Here is a 21,121-nt window from a genome sequence, read left to right on the forward strand (position 1 = left end):
GCATTTTATAGTAATTATTGATACTATCAATGGCTCTTTATTTCCTAAATATTTTTTCATTGGTTATTGCTAGTGTCAGGGAAAAGCTGTGGTTTTATATGCAGATTATGTAACTGGTCAGCTTGCTTAGTTCTTTTCTTAGTTCTAATAGCTGGTCAGTGGGTTCACATGGATTTTCTATGAACACAGCAATATCTGTTCTTTGGGTGATCTGGTAGTATTCACTTGGGGGTAGATTCTCAATGAGCATTTCAGTTTTTTTTTTCATGCAATTGGTTTACTTGTGTTTTTTATAGCTTGGCCAAATGTTGATAATTTGTACTTTATTACCCAAAGTGTGTTTGCTCTAAGTTCTCAAATTATTTGTAATGATATACATAACACTCACCTAAAATGTTTAAGATGTTTCTGTATCTTTTGGGTTTTATTGTAACTTTGTGACTTCTTTTTCCTGATCAGGATTGCCTGAAGTGGACTTATGTCCCTGTCCTTTTAAGCCAGTTTGGTTTTTTTCAGTTATCTTTGCATTTTTTAGTTGCATTTTATGCTGCTTTTATCTTTATAAATTCATTCTGTCATTGATTCAGTGAATATTTATTGAGGGTCTGCTCTGTCCTTGGCATAACTCTAGGTGTTGGGGCTGGCAGATAACATGGGCAGACACATGCAGCCTTTCTCTCAGGGAAATTTGTTGTGAGGGCAGACAGTGGAGGCAAAGGAGCTTGAGAAGAAGGGCGGTGAGGTCATTGATGTCCTTACTGGAGTTGATTTGGGAAAGGAGAGAAGTGAGAGAGTAGAGAGAGAGAGAGAGACTGTGGATAATTCTTTTTAGGAGGTGTTCTGTAAATGAGGACAGTGAAATAGGGTGGTAGCCGAAGGTAAGTTTAGGGGAGAGTTCTGCGTAAACTGAAGGAAATGGTTAGGAGACAAGAGAAACTATTTGTACAATGATTACTTCTCTCTTCTTCCATCAGTCACATCCTTGCAGGAGCCTGAGGGTTGGACTTGGGAGAGGGGCAGCAATACTCAGCCCAGTGTACCACAGGGAAGACTGAGGGGCAGGCTTTTGTTCTTATTTTTCTAGCTTCTTGTTTCAAAAACATGGTTCATTTATTTACAGGTTTTTTCCCCAGTAAAAATATTTAAGGCCATACTGCACAGATGTGAGTCTGGGCTGCTCTCAGATTGTCAAGGGTGAATTTGATGTGTTTTTAACCCTTAATTTCCACTACGTGTATCATAATCTTGCTATTAATTTCTAATTGTGCCCTACTGTGAAAGATGAACATATCATTGATGCTTGTTGCTTTTTGGAATGAGTCGCAGTTCCACGTTTGAAAATAACTTATATTCTATATTGCTTAGATGTGAAGAGTTTTTGCTCTGTATTTTAAAGAAATCATGCATTCGTCAAACACCTTTGGTGTTTTATCAGTTGTACACTATGGTCAAAAATATTCATGTCCTATCTTGTTATACCGGATACAGTCCAGAGAATAGAACAGATTTGTTGAGAGAAAGATGAATGAAGTTAACTTTTAGAGAAATTGACCATTTTTTTAGGTTATAGTTTCATTCATGTGATTAGACTGATTTGATTAAATATCATGAAAAATTATCTGACAGGGATTCTAGACGTGGGGCTAAATATTTAGCTAACCTGTTGGCTCTAAAAGAATATGGGGTTTGCCCTCTAATATATTCCTCTAATGAGTGACTGGTATTGCTGGTTCAAAAATTATTTTTATGGTGACATTACTTTGTCATTTCACTGTTGGATAAGATGAGAAAGAGGTGACATTAAGCTTACTAGTTCATTAAGTTGGCCTAGCTGTACATACCTGGAATATCAGAAGCACTAAATGTCCTTAGTAACAACATGTCTTGGTCTCTGAGAAGGATGGAACACCTTAAAGTTAGTATTAATTTTATTCAAAACAATGTACCTCTATTGTGGGCCAACATTGTGCAAACTGGTCCAGGGAAAGGACTAGGAAGTTCACTTCTCCTTTGCCATTCATGTGACATAGCTTCAATCTATCCTCGAGGGAGGGAGGAGAGAAAAATCCACCCCAAAGAACATCAAATGCAACTTGGGATAATGTTTACATCCTTGGAGAAGGAAATGAGTTTTGGAAAAGCCTCACCTCTTAGACCTTAGAAATTGAGGTGATTTAACCAACTCTGGCTCACTTGTTTCATGCACACAAAAGTCCAATCTTTACAAGGTGAGTTTTATGAGCTATGTAGGGACATAGCTGTAGGTTATAAACTATTGTCTTAGTGAAGCTTCATACTTGAAAGTGAAGAATCTCACGGAAGGAGGCACCTTGTTTTCCAAAATATTATAGTATTTCCCCTACCCTGGCTGTTTCCTCATGGCTGTTAACTTGAGGAATGATAAATGACCACTCACTGTCTCTCTGCCTCTTGTTCCAACAGGTCTTTTGTCATCCAGCAGATCCCAAGCAGCAATCTGTTCATGGTGGTGGTGGACAGTAGCTGCCTCTGTGAGTCTGTGGCCCCCATCACCATGGCACCCATTGAAATCAGGTATATCCTTTTGTGTGTAGGTCCAGCCACTACTGATGAAGCTGGTAAGGGGGATCGACCATAAGGAGTGTAGGGGAGAAATCTTATAGAGGGAGAGAGGATATCCTTTCCACTGTTGGAGAAATCATTAAGGGGGTTTAGTGGCAGGTTTTGACCTCTGAAATCAGAGTAAGGAAAAGGAACATCTTGGAAATATGCCTTAACTACAGTCAACATAACGAATCCCTTAAATGTGAACGTTTAAAGGCCCAGAAAATCAGAAGGCGTCCAGAATCTTGTCATGGCTTCCATCCTGAGGTAAGTCTGAGGACCCTTTCTACTCTTTTCCCATCAGATTCAACCTGAGAATCTCACAATCATCAAAGAACTATTGCTCAAAAGTTTACTCGTGAGAAAATAATCCCCTTCAGATAAACCAAAGAAGAATATACAGAAAGGCTACATAGTACTCTACTTTCAGCTCCTCAATACCTTCTTATTTAGTGCTTAATAGTCTTTTCTTATTATATCCATGTATATGTTTTTAAAGTCTCTTTACTATCTTCACTATTACAGATGTGCTATAATTTTATCACTTTCCACTGTTACACATAAAGTGGCTCTGACCATCTTGTTTTACTTATTTCAACTTTTAGTTAAATAAAACTGCTTGCTTTTAGGCAGCCTTTTATTTATAAGAAATTCATGTACAGCAAAATTGGCAATATTAATGTCAGTTCAAGAGTCGCAATATATAAAGGTAGAATGATAAGCCTTTAAACCCCCTAATCCCAGAACTATAAAGGCAATGCATTTACACCAAAAAGTAATGATCAGAGAAAAATTAAGTTTAGTACTGAGAAGTGTAAACTTATCATAGATGTAGATGAATTAGCCCCTGCAATGCTGTAAGCAAAAAATCTTAAATATAGCAAAAAATGCAAATTTAAAAATTAACTCCACCCCTACCTTGAAAAATGGAAAACTTACCTAGACCAGTTACTAAAGGTAGACTGAGAAGCAGTCCATTTTTTAAAATGCCATCAGAGCCAGCTAGCTGTTAATTTCACCTATAAATAGCAAATAATTTTAATGTTATTTAAACTCTCCAAATCCTAGAAAAGATTTTAAAGTGAGTATAGTATTAAAAAAGAAATTTATTGAGAATATTTACTTTTATATTCAAGGGAGAGTTTATTAACAATATATGCAAAAAGGCTTTTGATAAAATTCAGTAATCACCCCTCATGAAAGCTCTATGTAAAACAGAAATATGAACAATAGTCCAAAACCACTAAAACCACTTCAATTAATATCAGAACTGCATACTTGGCACTAAAGTCATTAGAGTAAAAATCTTCTAGAGTTAATGATTTGCTTTAGTAACTAGATACATGATAAACACTAAAAAAAAAAGAAAATCAGTATTTTTTTTCTTTAAGTTTCTAGACCCAGTGAGATGAGGTTGGTGGAACAGAATAGAAATTCTTATATATGGCAGAGTTTCCATTCAAAGGGGAGAGTATAGAATGGACTTGAATGGTAAGTGATGTTCTCACAAGGAATTCTAGAGACTGGATCCATGCTCTTGGATCAGGAGAATTAATATAGTTAAAATAGTCATACTACCCGAAGCAATATACAGATTTAATGCAATCCTTATCAAATCACTCATGAATTTTTTTACAGAACTAGAACAAATAATTCTAAAATTCATATGGAACCATGAAAAAACAGAATTGCCAAAGCAACTTGAGGAAAAAGAACCAAGCAGGATGCATAATAATGCTTCCAAAGTTCAGACAATACTACAAAGCTACTGTAATAAAAACATCATGGTATTGGTACAAAAAGAGACATATGGCTCTATGGAACAGAATAGAGAGCCCAGAAATAAGCCCACACACCTACACTCAATTAAACTTTGACAAAGGAGACAAGAACATACAGTGAAGAGAAGACAGTCTCTCCAGCAAGTGGTATTGGGAAAGTTGTTTGGCTGCATATAAATCAGTGAAGTTTAGAACACTCTTGGAGCTCTCCTGTGGCACACTGGGTTAAGGATCTGGCATTGTCACTGCAGTGGCTTGGGTTGCTGCTATGGCATGGGTTGGATCCCTGGCCTGAGAATTTCTATATGTCATGGATGTGGCCAAAAAACAGGGGAGGTCATTTTTGGAGTTTCTTCATGGTACAGTGGGTTAAAGATCCAGCATCATCACTGTAGCTGCTCAGGTTGCTGCTATGGTTTGGGTCACTGCTATGGTGCAGGTTGGTGTGGGACCTTCCACATGCAGTGGGTGTGGCAAATAAATAAATAAATAAAAATAAAGTTATCTCCATTAAAAAAGAGAACAGTCCCTGAAACCATACACAAAAATAAATTTAAAATGGCCTAAAGACTTAAACATATGATATGACACCATAAAACCACTAGAAAAGAATATAGGCAAAACATTCTCTGATGTAAATCATAGCACTGTTTTCTTAGGACATTCTCCCAAGACAATAGAAATAAAAGTAAAAATAAACAAATGAGAACTAATTAAACTTATAAGCTTTTTACCCCGCAAAGGAAAACATAAACAAAATGAAAAAAACAGCCTACAGACTGGGAGAAAGTATTTGCGAATGATACGAGTAAGGGTTTAATTTCCAAAATATACAAACAACTCACACAGTTCAATAACAACAACAAAAATAGCTCAATCAAAAATGGGCAGGAGACCTAAATAGACATTTCACCAAAGAAGACATACAGATGACTAGTACGCATATGAAAAGATGGTCAACATTGCTAATTATTATAGAAATGCAAATCAAAACAACACTGAGGTACTACTTCATACTAGTCAAATGGCCATCATTAAAAAGTCTACAAATAAGAGTTCCTGTTGTGGCTCAGCAGGTTAAGAACCAGACATAATGTCTGTGAAGATGTTGGTTCAATCCCTGGTCATTCAGTGGGTTAAGGATTCGACATTGTTGCAAGCTGCAACATGGGTCACAAATGCAGCTTGGATCCAGTATTGTTGTGGCTATGGTGTAGGCCTCAGTTGCAGCTCTGATTTGACCCCTATCCTAGGAACTTCCATGTGCCACAGGTGCAGCCCTAAAAAGAAAAAGAAAAAAAAAATCTACAAATAACAAATGCTGGAGGGAATGTGGAAAAAAGGGAACTCTCCTACACTGTTGGCTGGAATGTAAATTGGTACAGCCACTATGGAGAAAGGTATGGAGTTTCCTCAAAAGACTCAAAGTAGAGTTGCCATATGATCCAGCAATTCCACTCCTGGGTATGTATACGCAGACAAAACTATAATTTGAAAAGATACAGGCACCCCTATGTTCATAGCAGCATTACTTGCAATAGCCAAGACATGGAAAAAACCTAAGTCCACTGACAGATGAATGCATAAAGAAGACTTAGTGTACACACACACACACACACACACACACACACACACACAGTGGAATATTACTCAGCCATTAAAAAGAATGAAAAAATGACATTTGCAGCAACATGGATGGACCTAGAGATTATCACACTAAGCAAAGTAAGTCAGAAAGACAAATATATGATATCACTTATATGTGGAATCTAAAATAGGACGCAAATGAACATATCTATGAAACAGAAACAGTCTCACAGACATAGAGAACAAACTTGTGGTTGCCAAGAAGGAGAGAGGAGCTTGGGAGGGAAGGATTAGAAGTTTGGGATTAGTAAATGCAAACTATTATATATAGGATGGATAAACAACAAGGTCCTATTGTGTAGCATAAGCAACTATATCCAATATCCTGTGATAAACCATAAAGGAAGAGAATATGAAAAAGAATGTGCATGTATATGTGGATATGTGCGTTTATATCTATCTATCTATATATATATATATATATATAGAGAGAGAGAGAGAGAGAGAGAGACAGGGATGTATAACTGACAGTTTGCTGTACACCAAAAATTAATACAACATTGTTAAATGAGCTATATTTCAAATAAATCAATAAATAAGAAATTCTAGGAACAGAAGAGACATTCCTATCCAAGACCAGAAAGTTATGATAGAAAAACAGATTTATTTAACTACATAAATATTATAACTCTTCGAAGGTAAAAGGTAAATGAAAGTTAGTATTCAATTTATAGAACTTGAAAAGATATGTATAAATCAAAGCATAAAGAATGCTTTAAATTGGCAGTTCCTGGTATGGCTCACCGGTAACAAACCCTACTAGTGTCCATGAAGACATGGGTTCGATCCCTGGCCGGGTTCAGTGGGTTAAGGATCTGGCACTGCCATGAGCTGCGGTGCAGCTCACAGATGTAGCTAGGATCCTGTATGGCTGTGGCTGTGGCCAGCAGCTGCAGCTCTGATTCAGTCCCTAGCCTGGGAACTTCTGTATGCTGTGGGTGCAGCCCTAAAAAAAAAAAAAAAAAAAAAAAAAAAAAAAAAAAAAAAGAATGCTTTAAATTGATGTCAAACTACTGCATATAAAAATAAACCAAGGAGTTCCTGTCATGGTGCAGAGGAAATAAATCTGACTAGGAACCACGAGGTTGCAGGCTGGACCCCTGGCCTCGCTCAGTGAGTTAAGGATCCAGTTTTGCCATGAGCTGTGGTGCAGGTTGCAGACTTGGCTCAGATCTTTATTGCTGTGGCTGTGGCATAGTCCAAGAGCTGTAGCTCTGATTCGACCCCTAGCCTGGGAACCTCCATGTGCCATGGGTACGGCTCTAAGAAGCAAATAAAGTAAAATAAAATAAAATAAAATAAAATAAAATAAAATAAAATAAAATAAAATAAACCAAGAACATGAAAGAAACAAGTCATTGAGTGATCAGAAAATACAAGTACCATGGAACTATCTAGCAATAGCCATCAAAGGCAAAAATGCCCTTTAACTCTGCATTCTCACTCCTGGGCATCATCTTAGGCAGGGGCAGGAGCAGCTATCATTGTTTGCTAAGGACCTACATTCAGCACTCTTTGTAGCAGTGGAGAGCAGATGAGAAGATGAATGACCCTCAGTAAAAAAGAAACTAAATCAAATAGACCTATAATAATGGAAGTGGAGAAATTTCCATCAATTAGTGGTTAAAAACTTGATACAGAAATGAGTAAATAATATGATCTCATTTTTGTAGAACAGAGCCTCCTCTCTCCAAATAAAAAAGAAGACATACACAAAACCTTCCAGGAGTTCCTATAGTGGGTCAGCGGTAACAAACCCAACTAGTATCCATGAGGACGCGAATTCAACCCCTGCCCTCACTCAGTTTGGTAGAATATCTGACGTTGAGCTGTGGTGTTGGTCGCAGACGTGGCTCGGATCCTGTGTTGCTGGATGTGCTATGTGTGCAGCCTTAAAAAGACAAAAACAAAACAAAACAAAACCTTCCATAGCCAAGTCTCTGAAACCATCAGCCCCTTAGATGTGATCATTTACTTCAAAGGCCAATATTTTGCTTTGATAATATAATCACCACAGACATCTCTACCAGCAGCACTGGACTTCTTGAGTGTTCTGCCTAGTAGGATTCAAAGAGCCATTTTGAATATTTTATGCGTTGACAAGTGAAATCAGAGAGTCTCATACCAACATCATGAGATGTAGACAGATCCATTTCCTGGCATTTAAGTCCCAAATGATTTTGTTCATACACTGGAGAGTGGGGAGAGGTCTCGGGACTCCACATAGCTTGGGAGGTTTAAGGCATCTCGGTCTCCATCTCTGCTCTAACCAACCCTGCCTTTCCCTGTAGGAGAATGCGAGGGAGTGTGGGGGTGCACCGAATCTCCAGGCCAAGATGGTCCTTATCCTGTTCCCTCTGCTTTTGATGCTCTTCTCAAGGTGACACTGATGGAGATGTTCTCTTGGCATGCTAAGTTATGGATAAACTGTGAACCAAAATATGGTGCGACAATAGGATACATGAAATATAGTCCAACCATCAGCATCTCATGATTTTAAACTGTGCGTGATATAAACTCTTAAAGATATGTTGACAAAAAGTTATCTTTTTACTTTGCCAGTCATGCAAATGTGAGTTTGCTACATGATAATCACTCTTCATCAGAAACGGGACTGCGAGTGGGCAGTGTCCCTTCTGCTTGAAACCCATTGAAACCAATTTAAAACTGTGTACTTTTTAAATAAAGTATATTAAAATCCTAATCTCCTGGTTTGGGTTTTATTATCATTTGATTGCTGAGAATACAGAGTAGAAAGTGCATGAAAAAGTCACCCATTCCAGACAGCAGGAAAGGATGGTTGTTGGCAGAGACGTTACTCTAAAGCAGATCCTAGACAAATATTTAACAATTGTTTAGATGCTCCACTCTCAGTTATAAAAATATTTACAGAAGTGAATCAAAATATCGTCTACATCAGAATTTAATACACAGAACCTTGAATTTTGTTGAACAAAACTTCAATAGAAATCGTAATTTGGAGGAGAACACAAGCTTCCATAATATTTAAGTGTTGAACTATTTGGGAATAGACATAAAGAAGTCATAAATCTATGAATTCATTCTGAGAAGAGTTGAAGGAGGAAAAGAACAACGACTGCAAATGACTCAAGGTTTTTGCTTGAGAATTTGGCTTCTGGCTTTCCCCGTAAACAAGAGATGAAATTCAGTCTCATGTATTACAGAATGTGAAACTACCCAGACCTGTAAGCATTTCTGAAACACTGGATCCTGGACCAAAGAAAACAGATTCCATTGGCTTATGATTCCCAAGTAACCATTCCAAGGGGAATAATTCCCATGCCTACATAGAAATGAGAATATCTTTCTTTAGAAAATGGACATCTAAAAGTCATGGGGAGAAATCAACTTAAACTCTTTTCAAAAAGCTACATTATCCTGTTGATATTTTAGACAAACAAATGTTATCGTACTACTTTATACTAAAATGAATCCAGTATTTGTAGGAATAGAAAGACTAGATTTTATACTTCTTTACTATTCCTCCAACCTACAAGGTGTTCCTGCCCCGTAAGCATGCTAAGTGGGCACCTACCTCAGGGCCTTTGCACCTGCTCTTCCCTCTTCGTGGGATACTCTTTCCCCCAGATATCTCATGCCTTCCTTCTTTACCTGCTTCAGGTCCTTCCTTCTTCACAGTCCACCCTGACTTGCCAGTTTACAGTTGCTACTTCTACACTGTTCCACCCTTCCCTCTCCCCTGTTTGATATTCCTCTGTAACAGTTATTACCATTGGATTTGCTTATTGTTTGTCTTTCCCCAGGTGCAAATAAACATCAAGAAGGCAAGGATTTTGTAAGAGCAGAGTGTCTGGCTCAGAGCAGACCCTCAATAAACATTTAAGCAAGTAAGCAAATGACAGTAGTAGTAAGAGCTGTGCTACCAACGTAGGGGGTGATTGTGGATACATCCGCCTGTGGTATAGCACCAGGTGGGAGTATCAGCTTTACTGCAGAAAGCAAGGAGTAATAGGATATTCTCTATTATCCTGACATTGCTCATTTTTTAAGACTTCTACCTGCAATATTAATGATTGGCACCAATCATATCCAAAGATACTCTATCACAGAATGTTTTTATTAAAATGTTTGCTTCGGGAGTTCCCATCGTGGCACAGTGGTTAACGAATCTGACTAGGAACCATGGGGTTGCGGGTTTGATCCCTGGTCTTGCTCGGTGGGTTGAGGATCTGGTGTTACCATGAGCTGTGGTGTAGGTTGCAGATGCAGCTCAGATCTCGAGTTGCTGTGGCTCTGGTATAGGCCTGCAGCTGTGGCTCTAATTCGACCCCTAGCCTGGGCACCTCCATATGCCATAGGAGCAGCCCTAGAAAAAGGCAAAAAGCCAAAAAAAAAAAAAAAAAAGTTTGGTTTGTTACTTATAATTAAGAGGATGAACTATAAAGTGATACAGTTTAACATAGCATTATATGGCACAATTAGTTACTAAAATTATAAACTTTGTTATTAAGTATAATTGGTATCAGATTCAGAAGGCACCTAGAGCTAATCAGAATGTAACAATGCAACAATATTCTAAAATGTAGAAAACAATAACTATTAAAAAATTAATGCCATTAAAACTTCAAAATAAAAAAACAGATATGGAAATATTAAAAAACTTCATATATGTACCTATCAATGATATAAAATATATTTTATATGTATATACTAGATAAAATTCATTAAAATATAGTAGAACAATTGCAATGTTTATTGAGGGTAGACTAGTAAAACACAGCATAGACAAGAATAATGGTTTGATACCTTTATCTTAAAATTAACAACAGAACAACTCCATGTGCTATACTTTCTTTAGATTAAGATGATGTAGGACCCTAAAATGAGATAGTGATGGCAGTGGTTAAAAACTAGTATTTAATTGTGTGAAATGGTTTTAAGATAAGGTAATATGGCATTATTATTCACATTATGAACAGTATAGCACTACAGAGGATAATATTTCTCTTGTTATGAGACTATATAGTTTAGTGAAATATTAAAATCATAAGCAGAAGAGCAAAGTTTTATTGCTATCAGTATTAGAGGTCATAATAATTTAATAGACCCTCGAGAGCCATTTGCAGTGTCTGTAATTTGGGAAATTTGTGAAGATGCCTCTAATTGGCACATATATGCTGGGGGGCCTCTTGAGGGCATTTCGGCTCATGTGACTTTGTCTCATATATCCAGCTTGTAGCAGGTGCAGTTCCTGCTGGGGACTTTGCAGGCATCAACTCCCCTAATCCAGTGATTACAAATCCTTGGCAACTTTGCCCGCTAGTGGACATGTGGCAATATCTGTCACAATATTGCCACAATAGTGGTTGTCACAATTTGGGACAAGAGGAGGTACTTCTGGCATCTAGTGGATAGAGGCCAGTGATGCTGTTAAACACCCACCAAATTCTGGGACAGCCCACACAACAAGGGATTATTTACCATTTCAATAATGCTGAAGTTGAGAAACCCTGATCTAATCACTTAACAATCAACTAGCTTTTGTCTTTACAAGTTATTAGATGTCATGGACCTTCTGGATCTCCACATGGCATCTAAAATATACATGTTTGCTCCATTAATGCTAGGAATTCCTTACATAGCTTGAGATACTAACATACAGATTCAATTCAGTAGCAATCCATGTGCATAATGTCATAAAATACTCAGATGATGGGGTTCCTCTTGTCCTCCAGGCCTCAGCAGTCTTCCACTGAACACCTGGGAATCCTCGCTCACTGGCTGCTGTTTCCTTCAGAGCAAGGTACTCATGGGGCACTGGCATTGTCCCGTTCACTCTCCGTCTCCCCTCCCGATACCCCTGAGAGGGGGCTCAATTTTCTCTTTCACTGCTATATTCCCAGTGCTGGGGATTACTCCTCAAGTTCATGACACCCAAGAGGTGTTTGTGGAATGAATAAATAAGCCACCCCCATGATACCATTTATCAAAGTCCTCTGTTTACATGTTATTATGCAGAGAACTTTCTGTCTTCATTTGTAGGACCTACCATTATTCCCATTGAGGCTCAACAAGCAAGTTACCCAAACTGTAGAGCCAGTAAGAGGCAAAGCCTTCTATCATACCTTTCACCCCAACCATTACAATACAATATGCCACATGCATACATACCAGTACAGTGAACTATAGTCCCCCAGGGCAGCAGACCCCAGTCCCCTCAGATAGGTAGGAAGTCAAGATGGCAGTACTTTCTAGTTTGGCATACTATAATTCAGCAGCATTTGGGCACACAAAAGGCAATATACTATAGTAGATTGTAGTGATGTTTTTGTTAACTCTGGTTAGTCACACAGGATAATATGACACTACGGATACATCTACAGAATGTTCAAAATACAGTAATTTCTCATGTACACATTATAAGTAGATGGTTTAAACCAGGAGTCAGCAAGCTTTTTCTGTAAAGGACCAGAGTGAATATTTTAGACTTTGTGGGCTATGTTTTCTGTCTCTGTTGCAACTATTGAACTCTGTGTAACTATCAGCACAAAAGCACCTGTGTTCCACTAAAGCTGTCTTTGAGGACATTGAAATTAGAATTTACTCTATTTTCATGTCACAAAGTATTATTCTTCTTTAGAGGTTTATTTGAGATTTTAAAAATGTAAACACCACTATTAGCCTGAAAACAATACGCAATAGGCAGTGATCCAGATTTGACATGTGGGCCATAGTGGGTCAAGTCCTTGTCTTAGACGAGCTCTGCTGCCAATTTTGGAAGCTTTCCTAATGTGAGAAGTTAGGAATATCCATGCATGCTAGAGGTGGGTCAGTGCTTTACATATGGGAGTTTCTACAGGACCAATATGACCGCATGACTTGTATTTCAACATCATGCCAGCCAGCACCTTTTCAAACCCTCTAAGTATGCTAGTATCATCTAATGTCTTTCTACATATGTAACTACAAACATAAAGAGCATGACTCACTATAGGGTGCTAGCATCACTGCAGCTCGAACTGTAAGGTGGAGGTAAAGGCTGACATTACACCCTTGAGCACAGTATATTATAATTTCTGGTCCCACAATTACATGGAATGAAGCAAAACATAAAAGGACATTGCTGCTGCTAGCCTTGGATGTCTTAGAGTGGTTACTTCCCTATCAGCCTGTGCTGTGCTGTGCTGTGTGGCCTATAATACTATAATACTGTGTCATACTGCTATAGCCCACCACGTTAGGCTATCGAGAATCTTGTTAACAAAAATCCTGCCACAAAATTCTATACCAGCTAATACCATACTGCAATTACCCTCACCCTTAATGGCCAACAATAAACCAGTGATGAGAGATAAATATTTGAGTGTCATCTTTTCAATACGATATTGGGACAGTGGCATGATATGCACTCCCCACTGTAGATCAAGAAAAGTCCTAAATTATAGTCATACTGTTCTTAGATTGACTAGTCATTCTATATTGCCCTTGAATGTGCTACTGCGTCATGCGACCACATAATCTCCAAGCTATAGCAGTAAGCAGGGGGCAGAGAGGGGAGCATTTATTGATCGCTGACTGTGAAAAGCACTTCCCAATAATTCTGTGAAGTGGGCAGAACTAATTCCTCACAGTGAGCACCAGCTACAAAAGGGGCATGTTGCACACGACAGATGTGAGATTCAGAGATTACACACCTTGCCCAAGTCACACAAGTAGTGAAAGACAAAGCCCTGTTTACTTTGCCACCTTGTCAACTTTCACCTTGTCTCTTCTCTTTTCATGCCACATTCTTTTCTCAAGATCCAGTAAAGAGCAGTTCCACCAGTCATAGTGTGTTATACTGTCAGTAATGCCAGCACCAGCATTATTATTGTATTATTCCATATATTGTCTTAACAGAACATTTGACAATATTATTACTCCACAGTATGGTACACCAATGACCCTCTGTCATTATTTCAGTAACAACAACACAATCACACTCTATGTACTTTTTATAACAATAATGCTGCCCTCCTTTGTCCATAATCCTGCCTAACTTCTAGTTATGAGAACAATACACCTGCTGTGCTAGTGCAGCCTGCAGTTTTAGTGAAAACAACAGAAGTGATAGTGTGGAGCCCAGTGGTCTGTACAGTCCTATGTCTTGGATCTGGAAAGCCACTGTTGTGAATCAAGTTTTCAGGGAATAGTTAATGAAGCATTACCACTCTTCAAAGGAAGGTCTGTGGTCTGTGACTTCCTCATTTCACTTTGCTAAAAGCTTGCAGTTTGCTCAACAATCTTAGAAATCACTTGGGTTCTGTGCCAGCTCTAATATTGAAAGTAATCCCTTTGCTGTACCACTCTACACGATGGTCTTATGATTTTCATGTTGTTATGATATTACCGCTAAGCTATGTCACACTTGCTTCCAACTTGGAAGCAGTTCTGCCACTACAATAACCAGTGTGTGATATCTATAATTTTAGCAAAGATATACAACCAGTCCAACACTTTAAGTATTTACTGAAGAGATACACTCCTCAAATATTTACAGAATTTATATACCATAATGCACTTTGGTTTAGCACAATAATCAAACAGCATTCTGAAAGAACGCACATATTATGAGTGTCCTAAATATTTGTAATTTATAGTTTTATATGAGTATCATGTACTTTGCCACTGATATTTACCATCAACCAAGTTATTATTCTTTACTATTTTAGATACAGTGCATAGAATTAGATGTAGTACAAGAAGATATGGTACATGTAAACAAAGCTCAGTAATGCATGAATGCTATGCCATGTGAAGAGATCTACATTATTTTACATTATTGTCAGGTATGTTATAATGTTCTATAATGTACTTTCTCTAATACCAGAGTAAATAGTAATCTATACTAAGTTTTGTTTTATTCCTATAATTTCAGAACCAACAATGATACCATAATGAAGTTCTGCTTCCAAAATGGATAGCAACAATTATGTTAGACAGGGCTATTTTGCAATTTTTTAGCCTCAATTTGCTACCAGGCAATCTATACTAAAACATAACACACCACTTCTTATCTTGTAGCAATAACAACAAAGTACCAACTTACCTGTAAATTTAGTATTATTTTATTTTTAATTAGTATTATTTTTAGTTGTAATGTTGTTAAAAGTACAGTATGTCACATTTAACATACTACTCTGACACTACCAAAAGAAATACATGACGGTTATATAAGGCATGATCTTTGAAATCAGATAGAGTCAAACAGAAGTTTAAGTTGCACCTTCCAAGTTAATCCTTATGTGACTTCGCTCAAAGTATCCGGTAGTTGTAAGCCTCAGGTTTCTCCTCTGTATGATGGAGCTAATCACAGAACCCAACTCATGATATTCTCCTGAGGTTTAAATGAGATGCTATCTAAGTGAGGAAAACTTCTAGTTGCACAAGATGTAGTGATTTCAGTAATTATCGGTTGCTACTATTTTAATTATATTTACTATTATGTTAATACTGCAGTCTTATTTAGATATACTACTACTACTACTAGGCTACTTAGAAATAATATTACTATAGAATATGCTATTAAGTATTTGTACCAATTTGTAAATCAAAGCTACCATCTTATTCTATGCTGTATTGGTCTCATCTTCTGCGTTAATACTTTTAATGGTAATTTTAACCCTCTTCTTTTGCCTACGACGTTATGCTAGTCTATCCTAAATTATACTTTACTCTAATGATGAGTTCTCAGACATTACTGCTTATGATAGGCTACCTATGATTTAGTCATTCTGTGCTGGCTATAAACGTGGCAAGAAAAAACTATTTGTATTCCTTAACCTACAAGCTATTCTATTTTAATTTTATATCCCACTTGGATGTATTAGGGACACCTCAATTTTGATACACGCCATATAGATTTCTTTATTTTTTCCTCCGATCCTGCTACTCTGTTTTCTCATCTTGGGAAACAGCCTTACCACCCCCACCCCCCACCACCATCCAGTGGCATAATCCATAGGCTTATAACTCCTTTGACTCTTTTCTTCCCCACTTCACGTCCAATCTCCCAGGAAGTCCTGCTGACTATCCCTTCAAAACATATCCAATCTCTTGGGATAGAACATGATAGAATATAGAATGATAAAGAGAATATATATAAATGTATGACTGGGTCACTTTGCTGTACAGCAGAAATTGGCACAACATTGTAAATCAACTATGATTTAATTTTTTATGAATTTTATCGCATTTATAGTTGTACAAAGATCATCACAACCCAATTTTATAGCATTTCCATCCCAAATTCCCAGCACATCTCCCTACCCCCCAACCTGGCTCATTTGGAGACCATAAGTTTTTCAAAGTCTGTGAATCAGTATCTGTTCTGCAAAGAAGTTCATTGTGTCCTTTTTTTCAGATTCCACATGTATGTGGTAGCTTATGATGTTGGTGTCTTGCTATCTGACTCATTTCACTTAGCATGATAATGTATAGGTCTGCCCATGTTGCTGCAAATGCCGTTATTTCTTTTCCTTTAATGGCTTTCCTTTCCTTTTAATATTCCATTGTGTATATGTACCACATCTTCTTGATCCACTCCTCTGTCAATGGACATTTAGGTTGTTTCCATGTCTTGGCTATTGCAAATAGTGCTGCAATGAACATTGGAGTACATAGCTATACTTTAATTAAAAAAAAATTGAAAATTTCCTGCTATGTTTTATCTCTGCCACTAACCTTACTTAGTACAAGTCATGAGACTCCACAGAACAAATGAGGTAGCCTACTCAAATGCCTTTGTTCTGCTCTTCACCACTCATCTCCTACCCCTGGATCCACGTTCCTCATAGAAGACAGGTCAAGTTGTGTCACTTTGCTTATTTTTCCACTGGAGATGCACTGACATCTCTGACTTACTTCAAAATGCATAAAAATATAAAATGGCCTGATGGGTGAGTAGGAACGTAGTAAACTGAGTAATTTTGAGTCATTTTCTTAACCTGTTAAAAATGTAATCTTCTCACCCATAAACAGAGATAATAAAAAGCCTCCTTACAGGATAATTATAGGGAATAAATGTTTTCACTCTGGTCAAGTGTAAAGATGGTTCCTGGTACACAGGAAGCACACAGTAATATTATCCATTATTCAAATTCATGGTATATATCTTATACAGTCAAAGTGAATCTTACTGACCATCTTGGATTATTTCATTTTTCTGTCTTAAAATCTCAAAGGACTCCCTTGGATCCATGAAATAAAGCTCAAAGATCTTAGCATGGAGTCATACTCTGGTTCACCTTAACCTACAGGGATTTAGACAAGAACCAGCTCTTCTGCTTCCCATCCGTGCTGCCCACAGACACAAGTGTGAGCAGAGAGGTCCTTGTCTGAACCTCACATGGCTCCGTTTTCAAGTCTCAAATAAAAATTCCCAACTATGTGGTAGGCATTTTAAGTGAATGCAGACCAGCACGCCATGGAACTGTATGAAACCCGTTTTGGTGAAAGCAAGTGCACCAGGCTTGGCAAACACCATGGAACCTCTAATGAACTGCAGTTTGGAACACAAACTGCTTTTGGTTTTAGAAAGAATCAAATTATCTTAAGATCTGTTGATAGAAAATCAGCTGGTGTGGGAAAGGTGAGAGGTGCTGCTATTCTTGAAAGGACGAGGCCTTTGGAAGAAAACGTCTAAACCTACCAGAATTAAAGTGCAAGCTTTGTAAACTCATAAGATTATGGGTTTAGAATTAATTCAAGTTGAGTCTTTTCCAGTTACCAGTAACCCAACACTTGGATCCATTATGTAGTCATGACTCAGTAAGTCCTTCAGAACACCCCTTTCAAACACGATGGGAATTAGATGGACTTTGTAAATATTTGGAGTTGCCAGTTTAAAATTAATTTGACTCATTTGCTTGCTGGTTGCCAGCAACTTATGAGAGTTGGAGCTTTTTCTGTAATCATACATCTCATTCATGAATCTTTTAAAGAATTTATTTGGAAAAACTATAGTGTAGAACTCAGAATACCCATTACAGAAAACAAAACATTGGTGATAGGAAAAGGGGTGGGGGGGGAGAATGAAATAAAATTTGCCCTTGATATGTCAATTAAACTTCTAAGTCTAAACACAAAAATTCAGTTAGAAATGTAGATGTTGTTTTGAGTTCTTTCATTGGACCTGATTAATTTTTGTAAACAGCTTCATTGAAAGTGCTGCTATGAACTTTTGCGTACAAGTTTTTGTGTGGGCATATATTTTCATTTTTGTTAGGTAAATACTTAGGCATGGAATTGCCGGATCATATAGTAACACCGCACTTAACATTTTGAGGGATTGCCAAACTGTTCTCCAAAGCAGCTGCCCTCTTTTACATTCCCACTAGCATTGTATGAGTAATCCAAATTTTCCATATCCTTACCAATACTTACTATTATCTGTTTTATTACTATTATTATTATTATTATTATTATTATTGCCATTCTAGTAGATATGGCATAGTGTCTCATGGTGGTTTTGATTTGCGGTTCCTTGATATGGAGCATCTTTTCATGTGTTGATTGGTCATTTATATATTTTCTTTGGAGAAATGTCTATGCAGATTTTGGCTCATTTTAAAAATTGGGCTGTTTGTCTTTTCATTGTTGAATTGTAGGGGTACTTTATATATCCTGGATACAGATCCCTTCTCACATACATAATTTGCAAATATTTTCTCACGATCTGTGGATTGTCTTGATTTTCGTTGTGTGGTAAACTATGTTACTTCTTCTCTTGAATTTCTGGCATCTGTCTGGCTTACAAAATGCTTCCACATTTCTCTGTGGATGTTTCCAAGAATTTCAGACCTCTTGTGTCCTATCCGTAACTGAACTTCATATCCTCTTTTCCCTTATCCCAGACCTACATCTTGGTAAGTATTTTCTAGTCAGCCAACTAGGCAACTAAGGCAGACATTAACTTTTAAAATCTTTTTTCTTATCTCTTACTTCAGGTCCTCTCATGCACCAAGTAATGTTTCATTTCTGCCTTCAGCCAGGTGTTTGAAATCCTGCTACGTCTACTTTCAAAGATTAGATCATGTTTTCATCATATCTCTTCTAGTCTCTTTCAACAACCAAACCCATATTCTTGTCTTCCAGTTTGGCCTTTCCAAATGCAAAAAACAATGATGACATTCCCATGGGACACTATAGACTAATGATTATAAGCACTGGCTCTGAAAATCATACTCTCTTAGTTCAAATCCTGGCTCTTCCATTTAACCTCTGTTTCCTCAATTTCTCCTATGTAAAACTGGGAATGATAATAGTCCCTGCCTTGTAGGGTTGTGTGAGAATTAATTATTTTCTGTGAAATGCTATAAACAGTGTCTGAGATATAGTAAGCATTCAGTAAGTCTTAGCTAATATTATAATTATTGTTTTACCATTAATTAAAATTTCTCCAAGCCTTTTCTAACCTATAGGATAATGTCAAAATGCATTGCTTTGGTACCTAAGGCATTCCATGATCTGCAATATGAGCTGAGAAGCTACTTTGAGCCCAAAATCCTTGCAGTGGATTTATATATTCATTTTTCTAAATATGATACTGAGTTTAGAATTGTCCAGGGTAATTTCTCTCCAGGTGCTGTTGCTTTCCTACCCCATGAACATGTATTATGGGCTTACTCCTGACTAGGCAGAATGCTAAATACTTTATATGCACTGTCTATCTTACTTCTTACATCTGCCTTATAGACAGAGGAAGTATTGCTATGCCCAAATTCATAGCCAAGATGTATGAGATGATAAGCCTATTTGTCCAAGATCACACAAGTAGGAAGGAAAGAAACCTGGATATGGTCCCAAGTCTCTTGGACATCATGTTCTAAGCTCTTGACTCTGCCTAAGGAAATTTCTGAAGAGGTGTCCACAGACCAATGTTCTCAAAGGCACTGTGGGAAGGAATTTCAAGTGCTTGTGTCATGCTTGTCATTCCTGAATGGAGTACATCTTCCATCTGGGAAGTCTTTACAGTGTTATCCTGACATCTGAAAATTCCTAGGACAAGGGTATTTTAAGTGTAGTTTCTGAAAGCTCTTGCTAAGCAGAAATATCCTTCCTTGGGGGTAAGTGCTTTTCTTTTCTGGTTGGACCACGGCCAATTCACTTACTTAGCTGAAGCCAGTGGATCTTAGACCCAGCTTTCTTCCTTCCCAGACAGCTCCTCACACAGAGTGAAGGATGAGAGGAGAAAATGAATACTCAGGAAAGCCATCTCCTTCTTCCAGAAGTAACTCAAGGTACTTGGGCATTGGTGACTGACTCAGGGCTCTCACCTAAATATGCAGAGAAGCACATTCCCAACTGTGTGCACAGGACTTCTTCATTATCTGAAGATAATTGGTGCTGGAAAAATGCTACTTGATATAAATCCATCAAAAATAGGGACCAAATTTTCAAAATAAACTATGAAAAACAGTAACTTGCAGCTTTGAAACAAAGCTAGCAATTACAAAAACAAGCTTATTTTTATTTAATATTTAACAAAACCGATCAAAGTAGAGGGCTAGTTTATTAAAACTCTACCCTCTTAGAAAACATAGCACATGAATTGAGTATTTTTTCATTTGTCCTGACAAAATGGTATAAAGCAAAGTTCAACTTTCCTTGAATTTGTGTAACATTGTCATAAACTGTTTATCTTTCTCTTTCAAATTTATTCAAGGATTTTACAGATTTTCTGAAGATTTCGCCCACTCATTGATATTCAAATCATTGTCATTTAAAGCTCCGATTACATCCTCACTGTGGTTGATTTTCTCTTTTGGTTTAACTCAGCCCAGTCCTCCTTAGTCCATGGCTTTGAGTGTAGCTAACTTGATGGTTCAACTTTCCAGAACTCCAAGAAATTTCTGCATCCTTTGCAAAGTTTGCAGTTTCGTTTTGCAACCAATTCACGTTGTGTTTGCTTTGTGTTGTCTGATGTTTATATTGCACAATCAACATGAGACAGACCAGCAAAGATGTGGACCGGTTGGGACAGGAGCTGATGTTAAACAAAGAGGTCTGTGTAAGAAGAGACAATTTTTAAGTGATATTTTTGTACTATGCCTTTGCTTTCTTATGTAAACTCATAATTCTGGCACCTC

General features: G+C 37.5%; 1 protein-coding gene across 4 annotated transcripts in view; it reads left to right on the forward strand.

The window, feature by feature from the left end:
• Nucleotides 1-14,030, forward strand: part of CACNA2D3 (calcium voltage-gated channel auxiliary subunit alpha2delta 3) — an 802,825-nt gene extending 788,795 nt beyond the window's left edge. The window contains exons 36-39 of one of the 4 annotated variants that reach the window (XM_021068975.1): nt 2,443-2,555; nt 2,768-2,850; nt 9,797-9,880; nt 11,729-14,030. In XM_021068975.1, the coding sequence (XP_020924634.1) occupies nt 2,443-2,555; nt 2,768-2,850; nt 9,797-9,832 (232 nt within the window). In that variant the 3' untranslated portion in view covers nt 9,833-9,880; nt 11,729-14,030. Of the gene's footprint in view, nt 1-2,442; nt 2,556-2,767; nt 2,851-8,302; nt 8,716-9,796; nt 9,881-11,728 lie in introns of those variants that run through there. The other 3 variants (XM_021068973.1, XM_021068974.1, XM_021068976.1) reach the window with 3 other exon arrangements.

The sequence above is a fragment of the Sus scrofa genome, chromosome 13 (genome assembly GCF_000003025.6).
Source record: "Sus scrofa isolate TJ Tabasco breed Duroc chromosome 13, Sscrofa11.1, whole genome shotgun sequence".
Taxonomy (NCBI): Eukaryota; Metazoa; Chordata; class Mammalia; order Artiodactyla; family Suidae; genus Sus; species Sus scrofa.